Source organism: Drosophila mojavensis, unplaced genomic scaffold (genome assembly GCF_018153725.1).
Source record: "Drosophila mojavensis isolate 15081-1352.22 unplaced genomic scaffold, ASM1815372v1 contig_136, whole genome shotgun sequence".
NCBI lineage: Eukaryota > Metazoa > Arthropoda > Insecta > Diptera > Drosophilidae > Drosophila > Drosophila mojavensis.
The window spans coordinates 23,053,633-23,076,924 of record NW_025318667.1 but is presented as its reverse complement, the minus strand read 5'-3'; the positions used below and the strand labels follow the sequence as shown (position 1 = coordinate 23,076,924).

The 23,292-nt window shown below is 37.4% G+C and overlaps 3 protein-coding genes across 4 annotated transcripts in view; 1 reads left to right on the top strand and 2 right to left on the bottom strand.

The window, feature by feature from the left end:
• Positions 1–14,262: 14,262 nt before the first annotated feature.
• Positions 14,263–15,645, bottom strand: LOC122757179 (hornerin). Its single transcript, XM_044008617.1, has 2 exons — positions 14,650–15,645; positions 14,263–14,430 (listed from the first exon to the last, which is right to left on the bottom strand). Exons 1-2 carry the CDS (start codon positions 15,643–15,645, stop codon positions 14,263–14,265), a joined length of 1,164 nt encoding a protein of 387 aa, XP_043864552.1.
• Positions 15,646–18,499: 2,854 nt separating this feature from the next.
• LOC6584525 (lysozyme) lies at positions 18,500–19,499 on the bottom strand. The gene is made up of 3 exons (XM_002010144.4): positions 19,223–19,499; positions 18,997–19,146; positions 18,500–18,934 (listed from the first exon to the last, which is right to left on the bottom strand). Exons 1-3 carry the CDS (start codon positions 19,482–19,484, stop codon positions 18,789–18,791), a joined length of 558 nt encoding a protein of 185 aa, XP_002010180.2. The 5' UTR covers positions 19,485–19,499; the 3' UTR covers positions 18,500–18,788.
• Positions 19,500–22,653: 3,154 nt separating this feature from the next.
• The window catches only part of LOC6584522 (amyloid-beta-like protein), a 63,941-nt gene continuing 63,302 nt past the window's right edge, over positions 22,654–23,292 (top strand). The window contains exon 1 of one of the 2 annotated variants that reach the window (XM_044008158.1): positions 22,654–22,756. The gene's annotated coding sequence lies outside the window, so the exon portion shown is untranslated. The remainder of the gene's footprint in view (positions 22,757–23,292) is intronic. The other variant, XM_044008162.1, reaches the window with a different exon arrangement.

The following is a 23,292-nucleotide window of genomic DNA, read 5'->3' as shown; positions in this document are numbered from 1 at the left end:
CATGTCTGGGTGTATGTGGCGTATGCGTGACGCCGCGCTCGGCAAACGTGTCGTATGCGTAATGTAATTGCCAGCTTTTCGATTTGGCCGTCGAGGAGGAGCAGCAGTAAGCGGTAAGCGGTAAGTCTGTCTGCCAACTGAGCAAGGATTTCGCTTTGAAGGCTCGTTCACGTTGGCAATTAGCACGTGGCTCACTTTGCCTGCTGCCATCTGTTAAGTCAGCTAAGCAAACACGATACACATCGCTATATACAGATGTCGATCTCTATGCACTCATAAGCCAAATATAGTTCAGAGTCACTTAATGAGCTGGAAGTTCGATCGATTACGGAATTCGTTAATGACTCTAATGAATCTCGAGTCGATTATCAGCGCAGCAGCAGCAGCAGCAGCAGCTCGACGACTTCAATGTATGTGCGCTACAGTGTATTTAAGTGCGCAGTCTTTCACATGCGTCTGGGCGCTCAGTCTTTCGAAGCATGATAAGTATGTCGCCTCAATTATAACTTCAAACATTTGTTTAGTCTAAAGGACGAACCCGTCATAGACTCGGCCCACATAATTGAAAGCAATTTCCACATAGCTGCTGCCACTCCCACTTTTCCTCTGGTTGCCTTTCTGAAAACCCGAAAAGAAGTACACACCCAGAATGAGAGGCAAAAAAAAAAAAAAAAAAAAAAAAAAAAAAAGCAAAAATAATAAGTTAACGTTTTAAGCGGCTTGGTAAGCGCATGACCTTGTCCTTGCCATGGGCAAAATGGAAATTGCTATGCGACTGCCTCATTACAATTTAATGTCCTTTGTTTCGACTGTTCGCATTGCAGGCTTAGTCAAGATTTAAATGAAATTATGTACTTAAATGACATGTTCCAACTTGCGCCTAGGAGCCGAGACACAGGACCCAGGACTCGGCACTTGGCACGCGGCACGCGGTATCCGTCGGCCTGACGATCTAATGCCATGTCCTGTGTCCTGTCATTAAACAAGCGCCCATTAAAACGCTTTCGGTTAATTAAAATGCCATCCGAGCTGTCACCCACATCCATATGAGCCCACTGGGATCACTGGCAACGCGTTAGCGACAACTGATGTGGCTCATCTCCTTGATTAGCTGCAACTGTAATTAATCACGAATTCGTCTGTTTGATTTTGGGGGAGCATATGGAGCAATAGATTAGCGCGTGCAACTGAGCTCAAACTCACCCTCAAGGAAAAGCTGGTGGAATTTATGCATTCCCCAAATATCGCATTGACCTTTGCTGGCTGAATGCCAAGGGACAAGCGTAAAGCAGGTCAACCATGATTACACTCGCGAAAGGAATGAAAAGACTCTCAATTGGCACTTGAGTACAAGAGAATCGCATAGAAAGGCAATATTCAGAGATGTGAAGTGCTCTGAGAGTAAGCACTGCGGGATAAGATAATAGGTAGAGAGAGAGAGAGAGAGCGAGAAACGTCGAGAGCTAGAACAATAGTTGGAAAGAGCATTTAGTCATACGAAAAGAAAAAATTAGGACAGAGTGAGAGAGAGTGAGAAAGAGAGGGGGGGACTTTGAGACATACGAAATGAAGCAAATTATGATATAGAGCAAGAAAAAGATAGACAGAGACAGAAAATATATAGCTGAATAGTAAGAGAGAGAGAGAGACAGAAAGACAGAGATAGAGACAGAAAATGGAGAGATAAAGAAAGAGCAAGAACGAAAAATACAGAGAGAGACAGTGGCGAGAAAGAGATAGAGAGAGAGATGACAAGAGACAGAGATATAGACACAGGCAGAGACAGACACAGAGCGAAAGGTAGAGAAAGACTGTCACAAGTAGGGGCAGAGAACTTGAGTGTGTGAAAAATGAGACGTGTGAATAAAGACAGGAACGGAAAACGCGAGTTAGAAAAATATTTGAATACGTAACCGGAGAGAAAATAGCGAAGCTTAGAAAACAAGAGTCAAAACTGTGTGAGCGACAGTCCGCGGGTCTATATTAAGAGCAAGTAGAATGGAAAATAGAAAATAGAAAGCTATTAACACTTTATAATAATAATAATAATATATATTATTATTATTCAGTATTATATTCTATGTTGCACCTAACGAAGTCATATTTGAAAGCAAAATGCTTCCAGAGTATCTCCCATAAGTGAAGTCTCACACCTGAGACGCAAATAGGATGGCTGAAGGACTCAAAGTAAACCTGAGCTAGCACACCTGCAGCTGCATGATGATATTCTTCGTTTTACTATGTTCGTTGGGGGCTGTAATTCGCTTTGAGCAATATCATAAAACTTGAAGCAAAGTGCTCTGGCCACCTGCTCCCATTTCCCGTTTCCTGCTCCCCAGTCAGCTGCTGGCCGGCTGTCTGTCGTGTGGCGTGGCCACTCGACCAGGTAATTTATGCCTGGCATTAGGAGTCGCAGCCTGCACCTGGCCGCCCTTGGCAAATGCAATTGGGGCATTGGCACTGGCTTGGCCACAGCAGAGCACGATTGACTCGCAGGTCAAATGTTGAGCATTCATCACTGCAGCCGTGTGTGACATGGCATGTGGGCGTGGCAGCAGGTGAGTGCGTGTGCGTTGTCTTTGAGCTGCAAATAAATTGCAATTTGTAGTGCAAACTAATTGAATAATTGGATTTCTCTAAGCACTCAAATCGATGCAGTTCCTCATAATAATCATAAATCCCGGCAACGAATGCAACTTCATTGGATATTTACCCCCCACCTAGCTGTACGGCAATCGTCATTCAGTGCACATCAATGCTATTTCATAGGTAAATAATTTAATTAATGCAGCCACTCGTAATACGGAATTCAATTTGACGACAGACAAAAGCAGCCATTGCATTTCCCAACGCACTTTACATAAGTCACAATTAATTGTGTTGTGTTCTTAATTTCAAGTGAAGGAGCGAAGCTGAAAGAGAGAGAGCGAGGGAGCGGGAGGGAGAGGGAGCGAGAACAAGAGCGTTGTCAACACGTTAAACAGTTTTAATTACAATCAGTCAGGTAGGACAATTGGCTTATATAAGGGCAGCACAGCAACAGCAACAACAAGCCATGCATCCACTCAATCAATGTGCTGCACATACTGCGATAGGTGGCATGTAATCCCGGCTGGTAAACACTGAAAATAAGCCCTTTGACAAGGTATATGGACATAATAAAGTTCCCGTAAATCAACACGAATGGCAGCCATAGTTGTAGCTGTGGCTATATATATGTACTATACATACTTATATTACATCATATAGTATATATAGCACATAGTTATATACATAGTTTCCTTGTCCATTTGCATAACTGCGAAGGCAAACAGCTTTACATATGTGAAATTAATCAAATAAAACTTGTGATTGCCTCCAACTGTCTCAAAAGTTTCGCTGATATCCAGGTTTTCCATTATGTTTAAGCAGATGTAAAAGAAAATTGAATTCATTCTCATAATATTCTCTCTCAAATAGCCAACTGCAATTGTACGCCTGATGTGATATATTTATGTTTTATATATAGATTAGTGTGTATCCATTTATTATAAATAATATTTTAGATACGACATTGTGACGTGATATTGTTTTATGAATAGAATATTCAATTTTCTTAGTCTTATAATTGCTATAACCATTAACTAAAGGGTATAACATTCAGTCAACATATTGTGTCACTTTGTCATAATAAATGCAAATATACAAATACCCATATATACATTAAAAGACCACATAGAAATATATAAACACACCAGCGCATATATAATACGATCCATCGCCGATCCTAGCGCGTGGGAAACTCTGTCAATGCCTTCTGCATACATATGTACATATACACTAACATACATAACATATATGTAAATATAGGCACCCCGTGTTAGACTTAAGCAGAAACGAAATTGAATAATAACAAGTAAGAAGGCTCCAGTCGAGACTGCTCGACTAGGAGATACCCTGAACTCTCCAAGCTGATATTCTAATCATTCTGGACTTCTTTTATGCACACATACATACACATGCACTTATAAGCACGCGCTCTGCTAACTGCGCAGTAAGCAGCGGCTGCGCTTGAGCTGCACTGTAGTGTGGGCAATATTATGGGAATTTATTTGTTGAATAATTTCTTTTGTAGACATATGATCTTAATGAAACTTTCTGAGCGTAATCATATGGTGAATATATGTGTACATTCTAAAGCACAAGTCTCTAGTACTTGAAATGCTTTTCTACAAATTGGGGGCGAAGGGGGCGTGGTATCCAAAATCTGTAAATTACAAAATCTTTGTATCCATTGACTTTATATACAACGCAAATTTGAAGTCTGCAGGTCTAAAAATGTTCAAATTAGGCTAAAAAAAAAACAAAATCAAATTTTCGATTATTCTCGATAAAAAAGTTATCGGACGAGTTATCGAAAAAATAAGATAAACTTGTACTGCCTATGGTATACACGAGTATGCATGCCAAATTTCAGCTCTCTAACTCTTATATCTTCTGAGATCCTTTTGCTCATACGGACGGACCGACGGACGGACGGACAGACGGACAGGGCTATATCGACTCAGCTCGTCGTCCTGATCAAGAATATATATACTTTATGGGGTCTGCGATGATTCCTTCTGCCTGTCACATACTTTTCACAAAACCATTATACCCTGATTTCCCATTTTCAATGGGTTAAGGGTATAAAAATCAGAGATATATGAGCAGCCGAAATGAGCAGAAGCTCAAGGCAGAAAAATATAAAGAGTTAGTCAAAATATTACAGTAGGCTGAGAGTTTGTTTAGTTGTTGCCTGACGTAAAACTATTATTCGAGTGAGTTTGCGTCTTGGCTCGCCGATTCTGATTTCTGGCTTTAATTGTCTTATTATTACAACGCGACAGAGAGAGTAAGAGAGAAAGAGACACAAGCATAACTATGTGAGAATGAAATGGCTATTGAGGACATTATGGAAGGGTCGTTATGATGATCAGTGGATGCTGTTGTAAAGTATTTTTAAAATGGTGAGTGACCAAATCGAAATCGATCCCATACTCAACATAAATCTGTCTCTTTTTGAACTACATGCATATATATGTATATTTAAACATGCATGACTGCCGCATAGCATTTGGACAATTAAATAGCCTGCCATAGCAATTAAATGGTCGCAAAAGCAATCGAAAAGCAATTCGCTGGCACCATTAAAAGCCAGCGAACACAAATTAAAACGATTACAGCTAAAGTTTTTCCCAATTATACGAGAATATGCTGCCAGTAAACGAAGGCAATCAAAACGACCACGTGGCACGAAATCGGCTTTCTTTCAATGAGACCTGGACTAAGTAAACAGGTCCATTGAAATACAACTGCTTGCATTCAAATACCCTAGTCAAAGCAAACCGGTGAACGTGTCTAGAGAATCGATTGATTAAATATCATCGATAGCACCATTTACCTTTAGATAGATATATTCAGGATTCTCCTAAGACCACTCTTGTGTGCATAGTTCATTTCAAGCCATTCGACTCTTCACATTTACAGGGCATCAACAATGAGCTAAGCACTTGGCACTTAAAAAATCATTTAAATGACAGCGCTAATTGCTAATGGCTATTGATATAATGGGCTTAGGTATATGCGTCAATTAACCAGACCGATGCCAGTGCCCAATAGATCTGATCACGAATGTTCGGACAATAAACAAAATTGTTGCCCTCCCGCATTTTGTTTATGCTTTGAGTGCTCTTGCCTAGTGAGCACTCCCATTAGCTGTGACGAATCGCATTTCACAATTTTAGAGAAAAAGGGATAGACAGGAGAAGTACATAGAGAATTTATATACAACAATAGATATTCGATTTGTGTATAATTTAAGAAATTCAAATGCAGACTAATTCATTATACAAAATATAGATACAGATACAGATACAGATACAGATACAGATACAGATACAGATACAGATACAGATACAGATACAGATACAGATACAGATACAGATACAGATACAGATACAGATACAGATACAGATACAGATACAGATACAGATACAGATACAGATACAGATACAGATACAGATACAGATACAGATACAGATACAGATACAGATACAGATACAGATACAGATACAGATACAGATACAGATACAGATACAGATACAGATACAGATACAGATACAGATACAGATACAGATACAGATACAGATACAGATACAGATACAGATACAGATACAGATACAGATACAGATACAGATACAGATACAGATACAGATACAGATACAGATACAGATACAGATACAGATACAGATACATATTGCAATTCCTTTCTTTCATTCCATTCCCTTGGCTAAGCCCAACAACAATTATCTGTTTTAATTAGCTACTGCTGAAAGGGCATTTGTATGCTTGACTTGGAGCGTGAGCAATCCGAATTGTTACAGCTCCATGAATATATGAAATTGAATTCGAGTGCATCCGGCTTTTTACTAATTCAAATGCAAAACGAAAACCAGCAAATGCAGCAGGCAATGCCCTAGAACAGAAATCGTTGCCTTAAAAACAGTTTCGCTCCGTATATCAGCTTTGGCACACACCCAAAACTGTGGGTCCTAAAAAAGTTGGCGAATTGACAGAGAAAGAGAAATAGACACACCTCCACACACACATACAAACACACTCTCACAATGTCTGACTGCTTTACAATGCGCTTAAAGTGCATAGCCAAGGCAACGTTTTCATTGCTCATTGCCCATTCAGTGTACTAACTTCATTTAGACCACACTTGGCAGGCTGCCCAGAGCCACTCCCAGAGCCACTGTTTTGGACTTTGGACTACCAATTGAATCCGTGCTGGTTTCCATTTCCATTGCCAGTTTCAGTTTCAATTTTATTTTCATTTTCATTTTCAGTTTTTCACTTCACTTCCAGGTACTGCAACTGGGCGCCCCTTCATTCGGCTCTGGCTTTAATCGTAGCTCGGCTTCGAGCCATGTTTTCACTCAACATGCTGCACACACACACACACGCAGAGAAAGAGAGGTAGAAAGAGAGAGATAGATGCAGGCAACCCCACAAGCTTGTATGCGGAAATGTTAGCAAACGAATTGCCGAGGGCTGGGGCTAGCTGCAAATTTGTCGTAAATATTAAAATTTTTCATACGTTTATGCAAATTTACTTTCGACAACTTCACTTCCTGTCGCCGCCATTTTCTTTTGTCATGCGTCTACCTTTCAGCATTTCCTTCGCCATTCGCCAGCGCCGGCTTCCGTAATGAGGCAGCCCGTGCAGCTGTCTCGACTGCCTGTTTAAACACTTGGCCAAGTTGCTGAGCTGCCGAGTAGTATGTGCGTACGAGTGTGCCTCTGTGTATGTGTGTCTGTGTGCGTGGCTGTCTGTGTGTGCGCCAATCGGTTTGCAAGAGAACGTGTCGTTCTTATATGACAATTTATTAAGTTGAAATTACATTTCAAATAATTTTCATATTATTGTAATGCATGGTAGAAAGTTACATATGTATTTGCACAGACTAAGGTACACACACACACACCCACATACATGCAAATACACATAAGTAGCAAACACACACACACACACAATCTGTGCCTTTGGCTGTGTTAGTAATAGCCGTGTAATATTTATGTAAATATGTAACTGTTGCCTACACCATCTCGGCCTATATTCCTGCTCCTGCTCCTGCTCCTGCTCCTGCTCCTGCTCCAGCTCGCCTATCTCGTCTAGGCCGTCTGGGCTGTCAGTCAAAGCCTCTTTTGCCACTTGCTTATTTATTCATTTGCATGAATGTTTTCACAAAGATTTTCATTTCATTTCGGCTCACAATCTGTTTGAGCAGACGAAACAAAACAGAGGCTATGGCAATCAATGCCTCAGCTACTTCAGGCTCCTGCTGGGAACTCTTTTATCACTTATGTATATCTGCAGCTCACTAACTTATTGAATTGAATTAGCAAACAAAGGTAGAAATTCAATTTCAATTAGACAATGAGCAATTTCTGCCAATTGTTAGGATCTAATTTAATTATTTACGTCTCCTCAAATGTTTTTTGTTTCGTTTTAGTAAATTGTGCAATCATATTTGCTTTAAATTGAATTTTGTTGCAATCGCAATAATTTTCATGGAAATCGGATTGTTTTTTTTTTTTTTTTTTTTTAATATATAACTGTCTTGTTTTAATTAAGCCTGTTGTTAATTCAACACGCTGCGGTCGCCATTTACGCTGCATACAAATTAATTAGCGATTATTCATCAGAGACAATTTAAGTCAAATATTTATTGGTCCTTTAAATACAATTTAAATGCAACAAGGGCAAGCGCACTCGCTCCTCGCACCAATTGAAATGGCATATAAAAATATCAATAAGGGAGCAAAAGTATATTCTATGTGTCAGCCCATGATCGACATTAGAATACCTTATAAGAGAATAATATATAAAATTAAAAATATAAGAATATAGAATAAAGAATATAAAATATAAGATATAAAATATAAAGTATAAAATATAAAATATAAAATATAAAATATAAAATATAATATATAAAATATAAAATATAAAATATAAAATATAAAATATAAAATATAAAATATAATATATAAAATATAAAATATAAAATATAAAATATAAAATATAAAATATAAAATATAAAATATAAAATATAAAATATAAAATATAAAATATAAAATATAAAATATAAAATATAAAATATAAAATATAAAATATAAAATATAAAATATAAAATATAAAATATAAAATATAAAATATAAAATATAAAATATAAAATATAAAATATAAAATATAAAATATAAAATATAAAATATAAAATATAAAATATAAAATATAAAATATAAAGTATAAAATATAAAATATAATACTAAGATATTTTAATGGAGTATCCCGTATGGCTCTAATAAACATTTAAAAAAAGCAAAGATATTTAGTCTGAGCTACCCGCTTTCCACTTTTCACAGGACAGTGTTGAATGAGCTGCTTGAATACGGCTGCATTTAAAATGTTTGCCACGATGCAGCAGCAATACGCCTATGCTGTAGCCTGTGCCACGCCCACAAGTGACGCCCCCCCCTTCCCAGAGAGAGAGAGAGAGAGAGAGAGAGAATAAAAATAGAAGCAGGAGCTGCGTTCGCACGTCCGCAAGCTCTTGCATTGTTTGCGCCCACATTGCGCATACGCAGCGTTGTCCCGGCAGCTGCACTTTTTGTTGCCACGCACACAACACAAAGCCAGTTGTTGTTGCTGAACTGAACTGGTCGTGTATTGGTTTGTTTTTGTGTTTGCCTTCGCTGGCTGACACTGTTAAGGTTGCCGGACAAGTGTTGCATACCAAATGCGTCACGAGCTCTGCTCTGCTCTGCTTTGCTCTGCTTTGCTTTGCTCTGGCCTGTCAGGCAGCTTCACCCAGACACCGCAGTGTTGTTGATGCAACTGCCACTTACCACACGTAGCATACCCTATACGGCCACTCTCCACCTCATTTGTTAGCTAGCCCCAGTTAACCCCATTTGCATGGCACGAATCTCCTGGCTTCTCTGCTGTTGTTGCTGCTTTTTCGCTTTGTTTTCTTATCTCGCACAAGGGGCTTTCATTGAGTGCTGCATACTTTTTGGCTGCACGCAGAACTTCTAATTAAGGCCAAATGCTGAACGCTCAGCTCGACAATAATAACTATCTTGCCATTGCACTATGGGTCAAAAGCCCGTTTTTTTGGAATTAATTAATAACTTTTGAACTAGTCAAGATAATTAAATTTGTTTTTTTGCATTTGACTTTCGTTCGCAACACTCAATTTTGGTGAAAAAATGGGTGTGGTACCGCCTCTCTTTTATATTATTAGCTGTCATAACTTTTTAGCTTTTTAAGATATTTACACCAAATTCACATATTAGATGTGTTATCATGTTTTAAAGATCCTGTAAAAAAATTATCAAAATCGGTTAACTATATCATATAGTTTTTGTATGTAGAAGTTGACAAAAAATTTTTTCAAGGAATAAAAGGTTATATTTTATGATTTTAAGCACAAATAACATTAAAATATATCGCTTTTATTGTTAATCATCGTATTCTTCATTATCTGAAGCTAGCATGCCATACACCTCAAAATTTTAAAAGTCCTGCCTTTCGGAAATGCCTTTTTCCTCTTCCTCGTCTGCGACGAGGTTAGTTGCTGAAAAATTAAATTGCTCAAAAAGTGCGCAAAAGTGCATGTTGAACTTATAGGTGTCAGTTCAGAATTGAATACTCTATAAAATGTGCGTAGTTTCATTGCTACAAAGTGCTACAAACGCAAGTTTTCTCTTATCAAAGACAAAAAATTTTTGTTTTAATGATGTCAAAGACAGCTTTTTGACTTACATAAAACTTCACATCACATACAGATTTTGGACAACACAAACACGTAAACATAAAGAACAAGCCCAATTCCGTATTTTCCACCAAAAATTTTAAATTAATTGTCATTATTTTGATTTCAATTGGCGATTGAAATTCATAGAAAGTTTTTTACAAAATGATAATGTGCGTGTCATGCATAACAGCTCTGTTTAACAGCAGTTTAGTTAGCAGATCGCGCCTCTGTTAAAATTCTAAGTATGTAACATTTGCATATAGGGTATTCTTAATGGAGTGGCATTAAAATTTTGTAAATTTTTTCAACTTGAAAATAGGACTTTTTTCCAAAAAATCGGGCTTTTGACCCATAGTGCATTGTTATCAATGTCTCACCTTAGCTTTCAATTCAGCGAGGGGAGAGGAGAGAGGAAGAGATGGGGAGGCTATGTGGCAGCTTATGCATTAGCTACACTTGCCACAAAATTACTTTTAACACTCACGCACACACAAAAAATTCATAAAACAAAACGAAGAAGAGATTGTATACACACACACACACACACACACACACACACTCATAAAACACAAATGGAGCAGGAAGAGAATCGTGCACTTATATTGAATTTTAAGCTGTTAGCGATAAAGGCGGCTGGCTGACTCCCTGGCTGACTGGCTTTGAGCCACCGCCCGTTGCCCATAGACCGGCTGGGTGGCCTGCTGGCGCCCGCTCACATCACAGCATCTCCAGCTTGGCTTGTGTTTATTTGCCAACATGTGGCAAAATTATTTCCGCTCAAAAATCCACTTCCTGCATTCCATTTTATGTGCCACCGCTGCTGCCGCAATCGCTCGCGCTCGTTTCACCATTTTTATTTTTATTTTGTGTTTTAAGTAAATTGGAAATAAAATGAAGCAGTGCGCTCAAAATAAATCACGGATTGCCAGTTTTCCTACAGCTCTCAGCACAGTTGATGTCGCTGCCGCTGACAATGAAGCCCCATTGCAAAAAATGCAAAAAAAAAAAAAGAGCAAAAACCGAAGCGAACACCAAAAAAAAAAAAAAAAAAAAAAAAAAAGGCTCCTGCTTCTGTCACATTGTCAGAATTGAATTAAGTTTCGCTTTGAAATTTTTCATTTACTAAAGCACACACACACCTATCCCCACGCACACCTGTTGATGAGGCATACCGGCAAAAACAACAAGAAAAGGGAACCAAATTGATAAAAAAAAAAAAAAAAAAAAAAGCCAGGTGAAACGCGAGCCACGTTCGCAGCTTAGCTCATGACCGTAGCACCTTATCAACCCATAGCCCCTGACCCCTTGCCACCACCCACCACACCCACCTCTCTGCATTATACATGCGGTGGCTGTCCACAGTCGCGTTGCTTAGTTTTGCTTGCGCACATCACCTGCAATTAAAATGTGAAATCTGAGAATTCCTAAATTGTATTTACATTTCATGCTGTGAACAGGTCAGTGTAACGGTGCGTCGGTGTCTATGTGTGAGTGTGTGTGGGTGTGTGTGGGTGTGTGTGGGTGTGTGGCTGTTGCATTATTAAGTTCTACTTGGTCCAACCACCAACAGTCAAGCATAGCGAACAGCGAACAGCTGGAATGCCTGTGGCTACACAATGCCAACAAGCTGTTCCCAAAGGGGAGCTGTTCCCAGCATTAGCCAACTGTTCCCAGTATTTGCTCTCTTACGCGCGCTCTTAACGCCAGTTAAGCAAGGCACTGCGAGACAAAACTGTACCCAAGCACATATGAGTACACTACAAGTGAAATCACTAGGCATTGAGTTTGTGAATATTATTGTAAAAAATAAAATGATATTAAGTTTAATACTTAAATAAAGAATGTACATATAAAATGAAATTTCATATATGAATATATATATATATATATATATATATATATATATATATATATATATATACATATATATATATATATTTTTTTATATATATATCAGTATATATATTTATTATATACTCTCTATTGCAATCCACTTTCTACTCAGTTAGGTGACTTGCTATGTCGACGAGGCAGCACAGTTAAGTACAGTTTCCCCTCTGGGAACACTTGGGTATGCCTATACTCCTCCAACATTAAGTCGATCTGAATAATGCACATTGTGCAATGGGTGTGTAGAGGGTATACAAATATACAACTAAAGCAACTCAGCGATTGATTTCGGCTTATCGAATGTGATTTTCTGCGAAAAAAACCGTTTTTTGTTTGCGATAACGAAAGCAAGCGCCAGCTCATGCATTGTGTTTACTCAGAGTGTGATAGCACTCGATAGAAATGATATTACGTATGTCTTTTTAAAGTATATATTCATATAAATTATTGACATGATATTAATGAATGTACATAAGCCCATTCATGTTGCTTATATATTGTTAGAGTAATTATAGTTCGGGACTCCCCTCGCTTCTTTAGCTCTTATCTATCTATTTGACAAAACACTAAAATTACAATGCAAAGCAATGCGTAATTGACTTTGCTCTATTTTTTTTTTTTTTTTTTTTATTATTATGTGTTATAACAAAGGTCTGTAATCACAGCTAGTCGTCATTTGATTTAAAGAGGACACTCAGCAAATATGTGAATGGGCTTTTGCCACTGTAATTAAGTACTTACCGATAAGTTCTAATACAAATGAAATATGAATTTTAATTGGATGTGAGATACTTATTACTAATACTAATAAGACATTACACAATTTAAAGCAATTATTATGCTCTTCCACTTAAGTGAAATGAGCGTATTGGCTTTATGCCGGGTAACCCGTCCGCAACCCATTTCGACAATGGCACATTAAAAAATTAATTTTTCAGTATCTCAGAAGCTATTTAAGGTAAACTGAGTTACTGGGGATGTCGTCTAAAGACATCCTCCGACAACGTTTGTGCTGTGAACGAGCATTCTGCAGTCGGTAACCCCCGATTGTAACGTTTTCCTTATTTCCGTCTCGAAACTCAGAAGCTTGTAATATATTCTTAAGATGAGCAGACCCTGTTTTTCCTAAATGTGAACTCAAAAAAACAATTTTATAAAATGGAACTTAAGTTAGCAGTAAATACTAAGCATAAATTTAGATCTGAAAAACTGCATTAATTTTTCTTTTTAAAATTTGTAAGATTCCTCAAATATCTTAAATAAATAAGAAATTGTAGAAATTGAAAATGTTCGATTCTCAAAACTTAAACGATTCTCTCTGCCTAAATCACTCTATTTCATAAATATTCCATATTTAAATTTTGTGTTTTTAAAATGAAATGAAATAATTCTTTAATGTGGCATACTATATAAAAGTATGGTCAAAGCTTGAAATACTTTGGGTTGGCAATTGCAGAATGCAAATTGCGTGATTAAGTGGATTATTTTGGAGCTTAATAAGCATAAAACTATTCTAGATAAATAATTGCCTATTCAGCCTGGGGCTCAGCAAAAACTGAAAATTGATTTATAATTTGTTGTGAAAAATATGTATAAAGATATACATACATATATACATATACATTATGCCCATTAATATAAACCCATTTCCCAAATGAAACTAAATTATTTGCTTTGTTTTATTTATAATATTTATTTTGATAAACATTAGATTATAATTGCAAAACAATAATACGATATATATATATATATATATATATATATATATATATAGATAAATAGGTTTTTTTTTAATACATTTTCATTTCATATTATTATTATTATTTTTTTTTATTTTTTATTTTTTTTTATATAATTATATATAGGTATACATATTGTTTTTAAATATAATTTTTTCGTTTTATTGAAGATATATATATATTGTTAATATACGCGTAATGTGTGAAAAATAAGGTCGTAATGCGGCAGCTTTTCAGTAGATATCGTTGGGAATCAGTGGAGTCGGAGGCAGTGCGTCAGGCCAATCCTTTCATTGCTTGTCATTGCCCTTGTTCTTACCCTTGCCCTTGCCCTTTCCTTTACCCTTTCCCTTGCTTTTTCCCTTGCTTCTGCCCTTTCCCTTGCCCTTGCCCTTGTCGTTGCAGTGCTTGCCGTGCTTCTTGGACTTCTCATGGCACGGCGAGTCTGAACGGAAAAGCTGTTCGAGGTCAATAAGCTCGAGGTCGAATTCTTTCCGATGTGGTCCTTGATGAGGACCGCGACGGTGGCCGTATCCTTGACGGCAACGTTTCTGCTTCTTCTCACTAGCAGAGCTAGAGCTAGAGCTAGAGCTAGAGCTGGAACTGGAACTGGAACTGGAACTGGAGCTGGAGCTGGAACTGGAACTAGAGCTGGAGCTCGAGCTGGAGCGACTCACTCGACGCTCATGGTGACCACCCTTGCGGCCATCTCCGTGTCCGTGTCCGTGTCCCTGACGGCGCTTGCCCCGTTTGTCTGCCCTGCTCTGTCGGGCACCCGATTTGTCAGGTGAAACGGAGCGCGAGCTAGATCTCGATCGGCTCCTCGGCCAAGCCGTGCTCGCATCCAAGGCCCACGGCAGGCTGCTGCTGCCCTGAAAAAACTGCTTTTCCATTATTGGCCAAGGGTAGCTACCGAAGCCACCGCCTCGGGCCATTAAATTGTGCGGTCCAGAGCGGTACGGTCCAAAGTGATGGGGACCGTGATGGGGTCCGTGATGAGGTCCGTGATGGGGACCGCGGTGCGGACCATGACCATGACGCGGACCATGGCCGTTCCTATGGCCATGGTGGCCATGCTTGCGCCAGTGCGATGGCGACCTGGAACTCTCGTGTCGTCCATGATGACGATGGCCGTGTCGTCCAAGCCAGCCAGGGAGTCCGTAGCCAAAGACCTGCTCCGAGCTGGAGCTCGAGCTGCTCGATGAGCTGGAGGAGCTCGAGGAGCTCGAGGAGCTCGAGGAGCTCGAAGAGCTCGAGGATGTGGAGCTGACACTGTTGCTGCGGTCGCGTTTCTCTTCGTTCGCATCCTGGCTCTGGTTCGGCTGCTCCTTCTGCTGCTGCTTGGCTTGCTGCTTGGCTTGCTTCTTCTGCTGCTTCTTCTCGTGCTTCTTGGCCCGCTTGGACTGACGCCTTTCATCCTTAGCCAGCTGCTTCATGACCGTCTGCATGCATCGCGCCTTATACTGCGCTTCGGCCAGCTGTTCCATGGCCTCAAATAGCATGCTCTGCGCCTTGTGCGCCTTCTTCAGAGCCTTCTTGATGAGCTTGTTACTCTTGGGCAGTACGGGCCGCTGCGTGGATTCCGGCTGCTCCTCCTCGACCTCAATGTCACAATCGAGGACCTCCGCCTGAGCGTCCAGCTGCTGCTCATTGTGTTTAGCTGCCTCAGCCATGTTGGGCAAATATGCTCTGCTTATCCTTGTTGATGTGCTTTAATTGCAATAACAATAGCTCCACTCTCTTGTGTTGTCTTCCTAGCTCTATCTATTGTTCTCTCTCTCTCTCTCTATCTCTCTCTCTCTTGCTATCGCTCTTTGAGTGACCCACAAAGCTCCAAGCTTCTAACTGATGTTGAACGCTTTCCGGCAGGCATCTTTTATACGCGTCGCTAAACGTTTGTAAACGTTTAATGCTGGCAACAACGCCGGCCGCAAAGAGAGAGAGAGAGAGAGAGCAAGATAATGAGCGAGAGCGAGCTAAAGATAATGATAAACAGAGAGAGCGAGAGAGGGCGCGCGCTTGACTGAGCTGTGGAGTCGCAGCCAAATCGTGAGAGCTTGGGCTTATAAAAATAGCCCGTTTTGATATGAACAACTACATACACACAGACACACAGACAAATGCATACATAACTTTAAAAAATATATACATAAATACATATATATAAATATATATTCCCATATATAATTACATACACCTTTCATGCTATAGACTTTGGGTTTCACAAAATGGTGAAATATGCTAGTGAAACTCTCTAGCAACGTCATGAATCAGCAAACGAAACTTGTCGTTTGCCTTTCTGATAGACATTCTACTTTAAGCCCTCTTAGTTCTGGATGGTTCTATAGCCATAACCCCATAGTTGCTTAGTTCTAATTGGATGATCTCTCTGTTAATAATGTAATACCCTGTTCGATGTAATGCTCCACAGTTCCATATGCGAAACGGTTCATACACTAATTGAACTGGTTCATGTTCATGTTCATGTTCATCATGCATATTGACTGCTGATCAACTTAATGCTCCACAGCCACAATATATTGTGCATTGGGCTATTCATGCATTAGTCAATTGGTCAATATATTGATGGTATTGTATTGCTGAAACTGGGTTGAACAATTGAGGTTATGTTAAACACTTATGAGGTTAGGTCGAAGTACTGAGTCTAAGTTGAGCATGTTACTCTTTTGAGCATGTTATTTATTATATATGCACTTAAGTTGATCAGTCCCAAGCAATATTTTAGTTATTTACTTCATTTCATAAACATTTTTGAAACATTTCTGAGAAGCATTTCAAAAGTTTCACATAGACTCTGCAACGCTTATTCAATTTAGTTCTTGCACTTTAATAAACTTCTTAAAACTAAAATTATTAACATATGTCTGAGTCAGCTTTATTTTGAGGTTATAAAAACAAAAGTTGAAAAAAAAAAAACAGAAAAAAAAATAATAATAATAATAAACGATAACACTAAGTCCTTTCTAGCTATGGCATTCAGGGCAGATTGAAGATCCTTCACTTGATCGCATATTTTTATGTATATATGTATACATATTTATATATTTTAATTAGATCACTTCACAATTCGGATCAAGTGGAGCATAATTTTAAACACAACTAGATATACGTTTACTACAGGTATATCTCAATGCTTTTCGCTTGTCTTTACTTATTGTGTTTCATTCATAGCACAGTTATGTACATATACAATAGTGGAGACATATCAAGACTCTTCAGTACTTTGGGTCCACTGAATTGTAGAGACAACAGCTTGGGCACACTGTAGATAAGAGACTGAATAGCACAATCTTGCAAGATAGATTTATTGCAACTCAGACAACTATATACACACCCATACATATATATATATAATTGATGAATCACATAGATATGTGAATCAGGGGCTCAGTTTCAGACACTCATGCATAGATCAATGCATCTACTATAAATATACTATAATAACATATAGATATACTATATATTATGATATAGTACGTTCTATGCAACCACTGCGCACTAGTTGTTATAATTTCATCACAACATGCACAACGAAAACAAAAAAAGCAGACAGTCCAAATCGAACTGAACAATGTTTCACAAACGTTTGCTTCGGTTCAGCTGGCGTCACTTAATGAAATCCCCCTGAAGCGGGCAGAGGCCCCAAAGTCCCATAAGCTGACGGCGTCAGAGCGCTAGCGACACGAGCGAGAGCAAATGGTGAGAGACAGAGAGTGGGAGAGTGGGAGAGAGCCACAAAAAGATTAACTCGCAAAATGTTCAAAGAGCTTTGAGCATACTAGATAGTAAACAACTGCCTACAGTAGTGGCCATAAGAGTCGAGCCAGCTCTTATGTTAAGCGTATTGCGCATTATAATACTTTCTTGAATCAAATGTGAAGTCTTGTTTTGTGAATGGCAAAAAAAAAAAAAAAAAAAAAGCTTAAAATATATACTTAGTAAAGAAAAACATGATATATTTTTATGCAATAAATTTCGACCTATATTAATAATTATAGAATAAATAAATAAAGGAGTTAAATATATTAAATTTTTTTAATTGTTTTATATATATATATATATATATATATATATATATATATATATATTTTTTTTTTTTTTTTTTTTTTTTCAAACTAAAGCTTTTATAAAAATCATATATGTATTTAAAATCATATATGTATTTTTATTTTAAATATATTATAATAATATATTTTAAATAGACGACAATATATTTTTACATTTTTATTTAATTTTTTTAAATTAAAATAATTTTTTTTATGGATTGGAATGTCTGCAATTACTTTTTTTTTTTTTTTTTTTATTAGACCTACAAAATATATAATTTATTATTATAATTAAAAAAAAAATACAACAAACTTTTTTATTTTAGTTGTATTAATCAAAATAATTTTATATTATAGTATGGAAAGTCTACATTTAATTTTTTTTTATTAACCAAAAATACAAAATATAATATATTTTCTATAATATATAATTTCTATAGCTTTTATAATATTAAAAAAATTTCGTTTACACAAAGAATTGTCTATAAATATTTTATTAAATATTTACCATACAAAAATATAAGAAAAATTACAATGCTTAATAGTTTTGTTGTTATACATATAAATAAAAATAATTTGCAATTAATTTTTAAAAACTCTTGGATCACATTTCGTATACACTCATATGTAACAATTCATAATTCCCTTGAAGCTAGCTGCTTATTTCGCACGCTACTGTAATTTGAGGCACATGCCCATTCCTGCAAGCGTGTGCAGAGAGTGACTCTGTGTGGGAGCAATTGGATGAGTTATATGCCGCATATGAGCTTCAGATTGGGCAGGTTCTGGCTGTTGCGGCAAAAGCGTTGCCAGCCATTCCAATGGCGAAATCCGTCGGAAGCCAGAATACGTTTCGCGCAGGCAGCGGACTCACGCAGATTCTCGTCGAGCAGGTCTTGAATGAAGTCAGAGCATTAATAGGGGCATGAGTAATAGGACGTGCTAAGCCCGGCTCACCTTCACACTTGACATTGCAAACGCCGCCACGTCGACTCTCCTGGCAGTAGCGTTCATTGATCTGGAAGAGGCCGTAGTTGCGCGACCCATTCGGATTCGTTGTCAGCTTGGCTGTGTCCAAGTCGCTCTCATGCTCCAGCAGACATATCCCTGAAAGTGCGGAAGTTAAGTCTCTCCCCCTCTCTCTCTCTCTCTCTCTCTCTCTGTCTCTCTTTCTGTCACTCACAATTGCTGAGCAGGCTGCGCTCGAAGCTGTGCTGCTCCAGCAGCTTCCTGGCCAGCTCGCAGCGCATATAGCGCTTGCCCAGCACCTGAGCTCCCAAACTGAGCCACAAGCCCACGTAGAACAGTGCAAGCACTGCCGATCTCATATTGCGACTGCCAACCAGCTGTGCTCCACCTTGAACGTGATCTCCAGGCCCAGCTGCTGCTGCCTCTCTCTCGGCCTCTGCTGCTGCTGTTGACAAACGATTGCTGATAAGTCGCATTTTGCGTTGTGCCGAATGCGATTCGAATAGATCTAATTACTGGCGGGTCTAATGGGTTCGCTGTTGGCAGCAACAGTTGCCGGGCTATTCCCATGAAATTTCAGCTCTCTAGAATTGACCTTTACCTGATGAAGACCTCATATATTATAATGCAGCATTTTCCTTTATTAAATCTTACGCGAGAGTTGCAATAGAGTTGAGCTCTCATTAAAAAGCAAGTATCATGTAATACCGTGTATATACGGCACAGGGCATATTGCCAGCAAGACGCGAAACTTCAGTAAATAGCCAATTCACCCATCTTTTAGACTACAGTTAACTCTAATTCTGTATGTTTATATATTTGAAAAGAAAGAGGTTTCAGTTAGAAATCGATTTTTAGACTTTCATCTTGGCGGGTAGAAAGAGTTAAAGATATTTTAAAAATTTATGAATCATATTTAGCTCAGTTAATATTTCAATAAAAATGTATCCTAATAAAAAATCTAACAATCTTGCGAAAAGTATTCTAATGGAAAACAAATTTTATAATATTCCTTCAAGATCTAAATTTGAAAAGCCTAAATTTAAAAGATAACAGCTCTAATATAATCAATCTTAATAAGTTGCGATTCTGTGGCTTTTTGATAGCTTTTCACCTCAGTTCAGGCAACAAAGTTAGTTCTTAACGACAGATAGGCACTCAACGAAAGTATAGACATAAACCACTGGAAAGCGCATAGCTGAGACATACACCAGGATAAAGCGTGCAGCTAAGACACAAACCGCTCTGTATGTATGTATGTAATCAGCAAAAGTAACGACTGATCGATACACTATAACGGGCGGACAGTTTAATAGCTGCAAAAACCGCAATTGATGTGTTAAAAAATAATTTTTGAAGCATTATATAAATTGAATCTGATGTCCGATTATAGCTGATAATAATTAAAGCAGAAATCTGCTCCCGTTGTACATACCTCAACAAATATTTCAAATTCTAGAAGCCAATATACTCGTAATTATGTTGGAACAGGGTATATTTTTAAGAGAGTGGAAACTATTCTCAACTCAAATTCATCGGTGAAGTTAAGCTCGACGATTGAAGAAATAATTAATTACGCATGAAATATGATAAAATGTTGAAAATATCTTCACTCAAATTAAACTTCTGAGAGTTTTCCATTGCTTGCATGAAAATTGTCTTTTAACTAAAGCTACAAATAGTTTTAAATTTGAAAAAAAAAAAAATAGTTCTGCTTTCAAAAAAATTTAAATTTCTTATTGGCTTTAATTAAATAATAATACAATATTACAATATCTTTACTCATATTTAGATATAAATAAGTAGTAAAGTAAAAAAAAAATTATTTTTTTTACATTTTTCTATATTATAACTAAAAAATGTAAAAATAAAAATAATAATAATAATTGAGAAAACAAAAAGGATTTTTTTTTTTAAATACTGAGTTCATAGCTGAGATATTTTCATACTCCTTTGAAAAACTGAATTTGGGCAATGGGTCTGTATATAAGATTTGACACATGAAAAAAAAAAAAAAAAAATCTCAGTTAATTGCATGCTACATATAAACATATACGTATACATATACATACATATATATGTATTGTAAATTGAGTGTGATGAAATGTAAAATACTTAAGCTCATAATGTTTCGATTGCATTTTTGCATACTTCAGTTTTTTATTTCTCTTATCTTCAATAGTATTATAGATAGGGCATCACAAACTGTACGCACAGTTTTCAGATTGCAAAAAGCAAACATTTAAGTTAAGCTGGATATTTCAAAAGTGAATGTGAGATAGAAAATTCGTTATTTTTGAAATAGAATCTATGCATAGGGTGTTACGATCACAGGATGCTGTGAGTGAATTTGTTATTGTTGATGAATACATATAATTGTATAACATAAATACAATAAACATATGTAATTGTTATCAAATTTATTAACTACTTAGACTAATTTTTGTGTAGATAATTAGTCCCGATAATTCGAAATTACACAGAATTCCAAATTATCGAGAACGAATTTTGTTCAAGGGGATAGATTTTTTTTGTCGAACTATCGCGATTTTTTAGCGATTGTTATTTTAAATGCTGTTTTTTTTTCACAAATTTAAAAATATTTTGCTTACAAATTTAAAAATGATATTTGTATATATTATATTACATTTTTTATATTTTTATTTAATCATACAAATCATTGGTTTTATATGCACATTTTTTATTAGACTATATATTTTTTATTGAGTAGGATTTTTACTTGAATAAATAAATTCAGATACTCCGATTTCGAGTGAGCTTGACTTTAACCGATATTTTTCGAACGAACAGATTTTGAGAATGTGTTCCGCTCTGTGTGCTTATAAACATACATACAATTTTTCGAACTCGAATTTACTGCGACATACAGATATTTTATTGATTAAAGGGGTGATAGAAAGTTTCGTGATATCTCCTACAATACCTAAAAATTTTTACGATATTTATTATTTTTTTTGATAAATAATTTTTTAACTTTGTTTAGCATAGTCTCTAGCATGCCCAAACGTTGTAGTAAAGTGGGAATAAAAATAAACTAGACTAATTGTATTCTCAAAATGTGACTATAATAATCTTTCAGATATGATATAAAACTCGATTTAGAGCAACAATGGGATTGCTGAAACTTATTTCAGATTATTCTACTGCAGTTCAAGCAAAGCAATTTGACAAGCAATTCATACTTATTTCAATCAAATATGTTCGGTAATACATTTCAAAAATATTGCTTAAGAACTGCTATCACTAGGCACGAACTAGTTCGCTTGATAACGCAGCTGGTTCCAGTGCAAGTCGAGCTTTTCATTCAGCAACCCTCAAAGCATATATGGAGCACCTGCTGCTGCTGCTTTGAGCAACACACACACACACACACACACACACACAAAACACATATGCATGCAGGCACACACTCACACACACACATATACACACACCTACACACCCTTACGAATTTCCATCCCCTGTGGCAAGTGCAAGAAGCAACGTTTCGCACTTAATATCGATTCGAATGGGCAGGCGCATGCGCCATCTGCCGTAAGCTATGGCTCGAGGTCGAAGTACCGAGTCCGCGAACCGAGAACCATGAACCGGGAACCGACTCCGGCAAAGCCAACGAGTTATCCGTCCAGCCAGCGCCAGTTGCAGTCGTTTGTGAGCGTTCGCAGCGCTAGGTACTCAGCAAGTTTCCTGGTGCATTCGAAGCATAACTGTGACTGAGCAGCACAAGGTTGTCAACCTGCTTCACACACACACACACACACATACACACATATATACCAAAACAGAGAGAGAGAGAGAGAGCAGGACAGAGAGAAAGAAAGAGAGAGAGCACGTAAGGAAGGCAGCTAAAGGACTTGAGCGAGTGCCAGTTACAAAATTCTACAACACAGGAGACAGAGAAAGAGAAAGAGAGCGACAGTGACAGAGAGAGAGAGAGTGACCAAGTGAGCGAGAGTGAAATACTAAACTTTTTTTTGTTTTTTGGCTCGTGTCTTGTGTCGGCGTTAAAATTGTTGTTGTATTTGATTATGTTTTTTTTTCGAGTGCGTGTCGAAATCAATGAAGAAGAAACACAGAAACAAAGTGAAAAATAAGCAAAAGCCATGAAAGAAAGCTAAACACAAAAGAGAAAATAAATAACTAGAAAAATATATATAAATTTATTGTGCAAAAAACCAAAAACAAAAAAAAAACAATTTTTTTTTTCGCTCTGTCTTCGATTTAAAATTACGGCTTTTTTTCCAAGTGGCGCAAGGAGTGAAA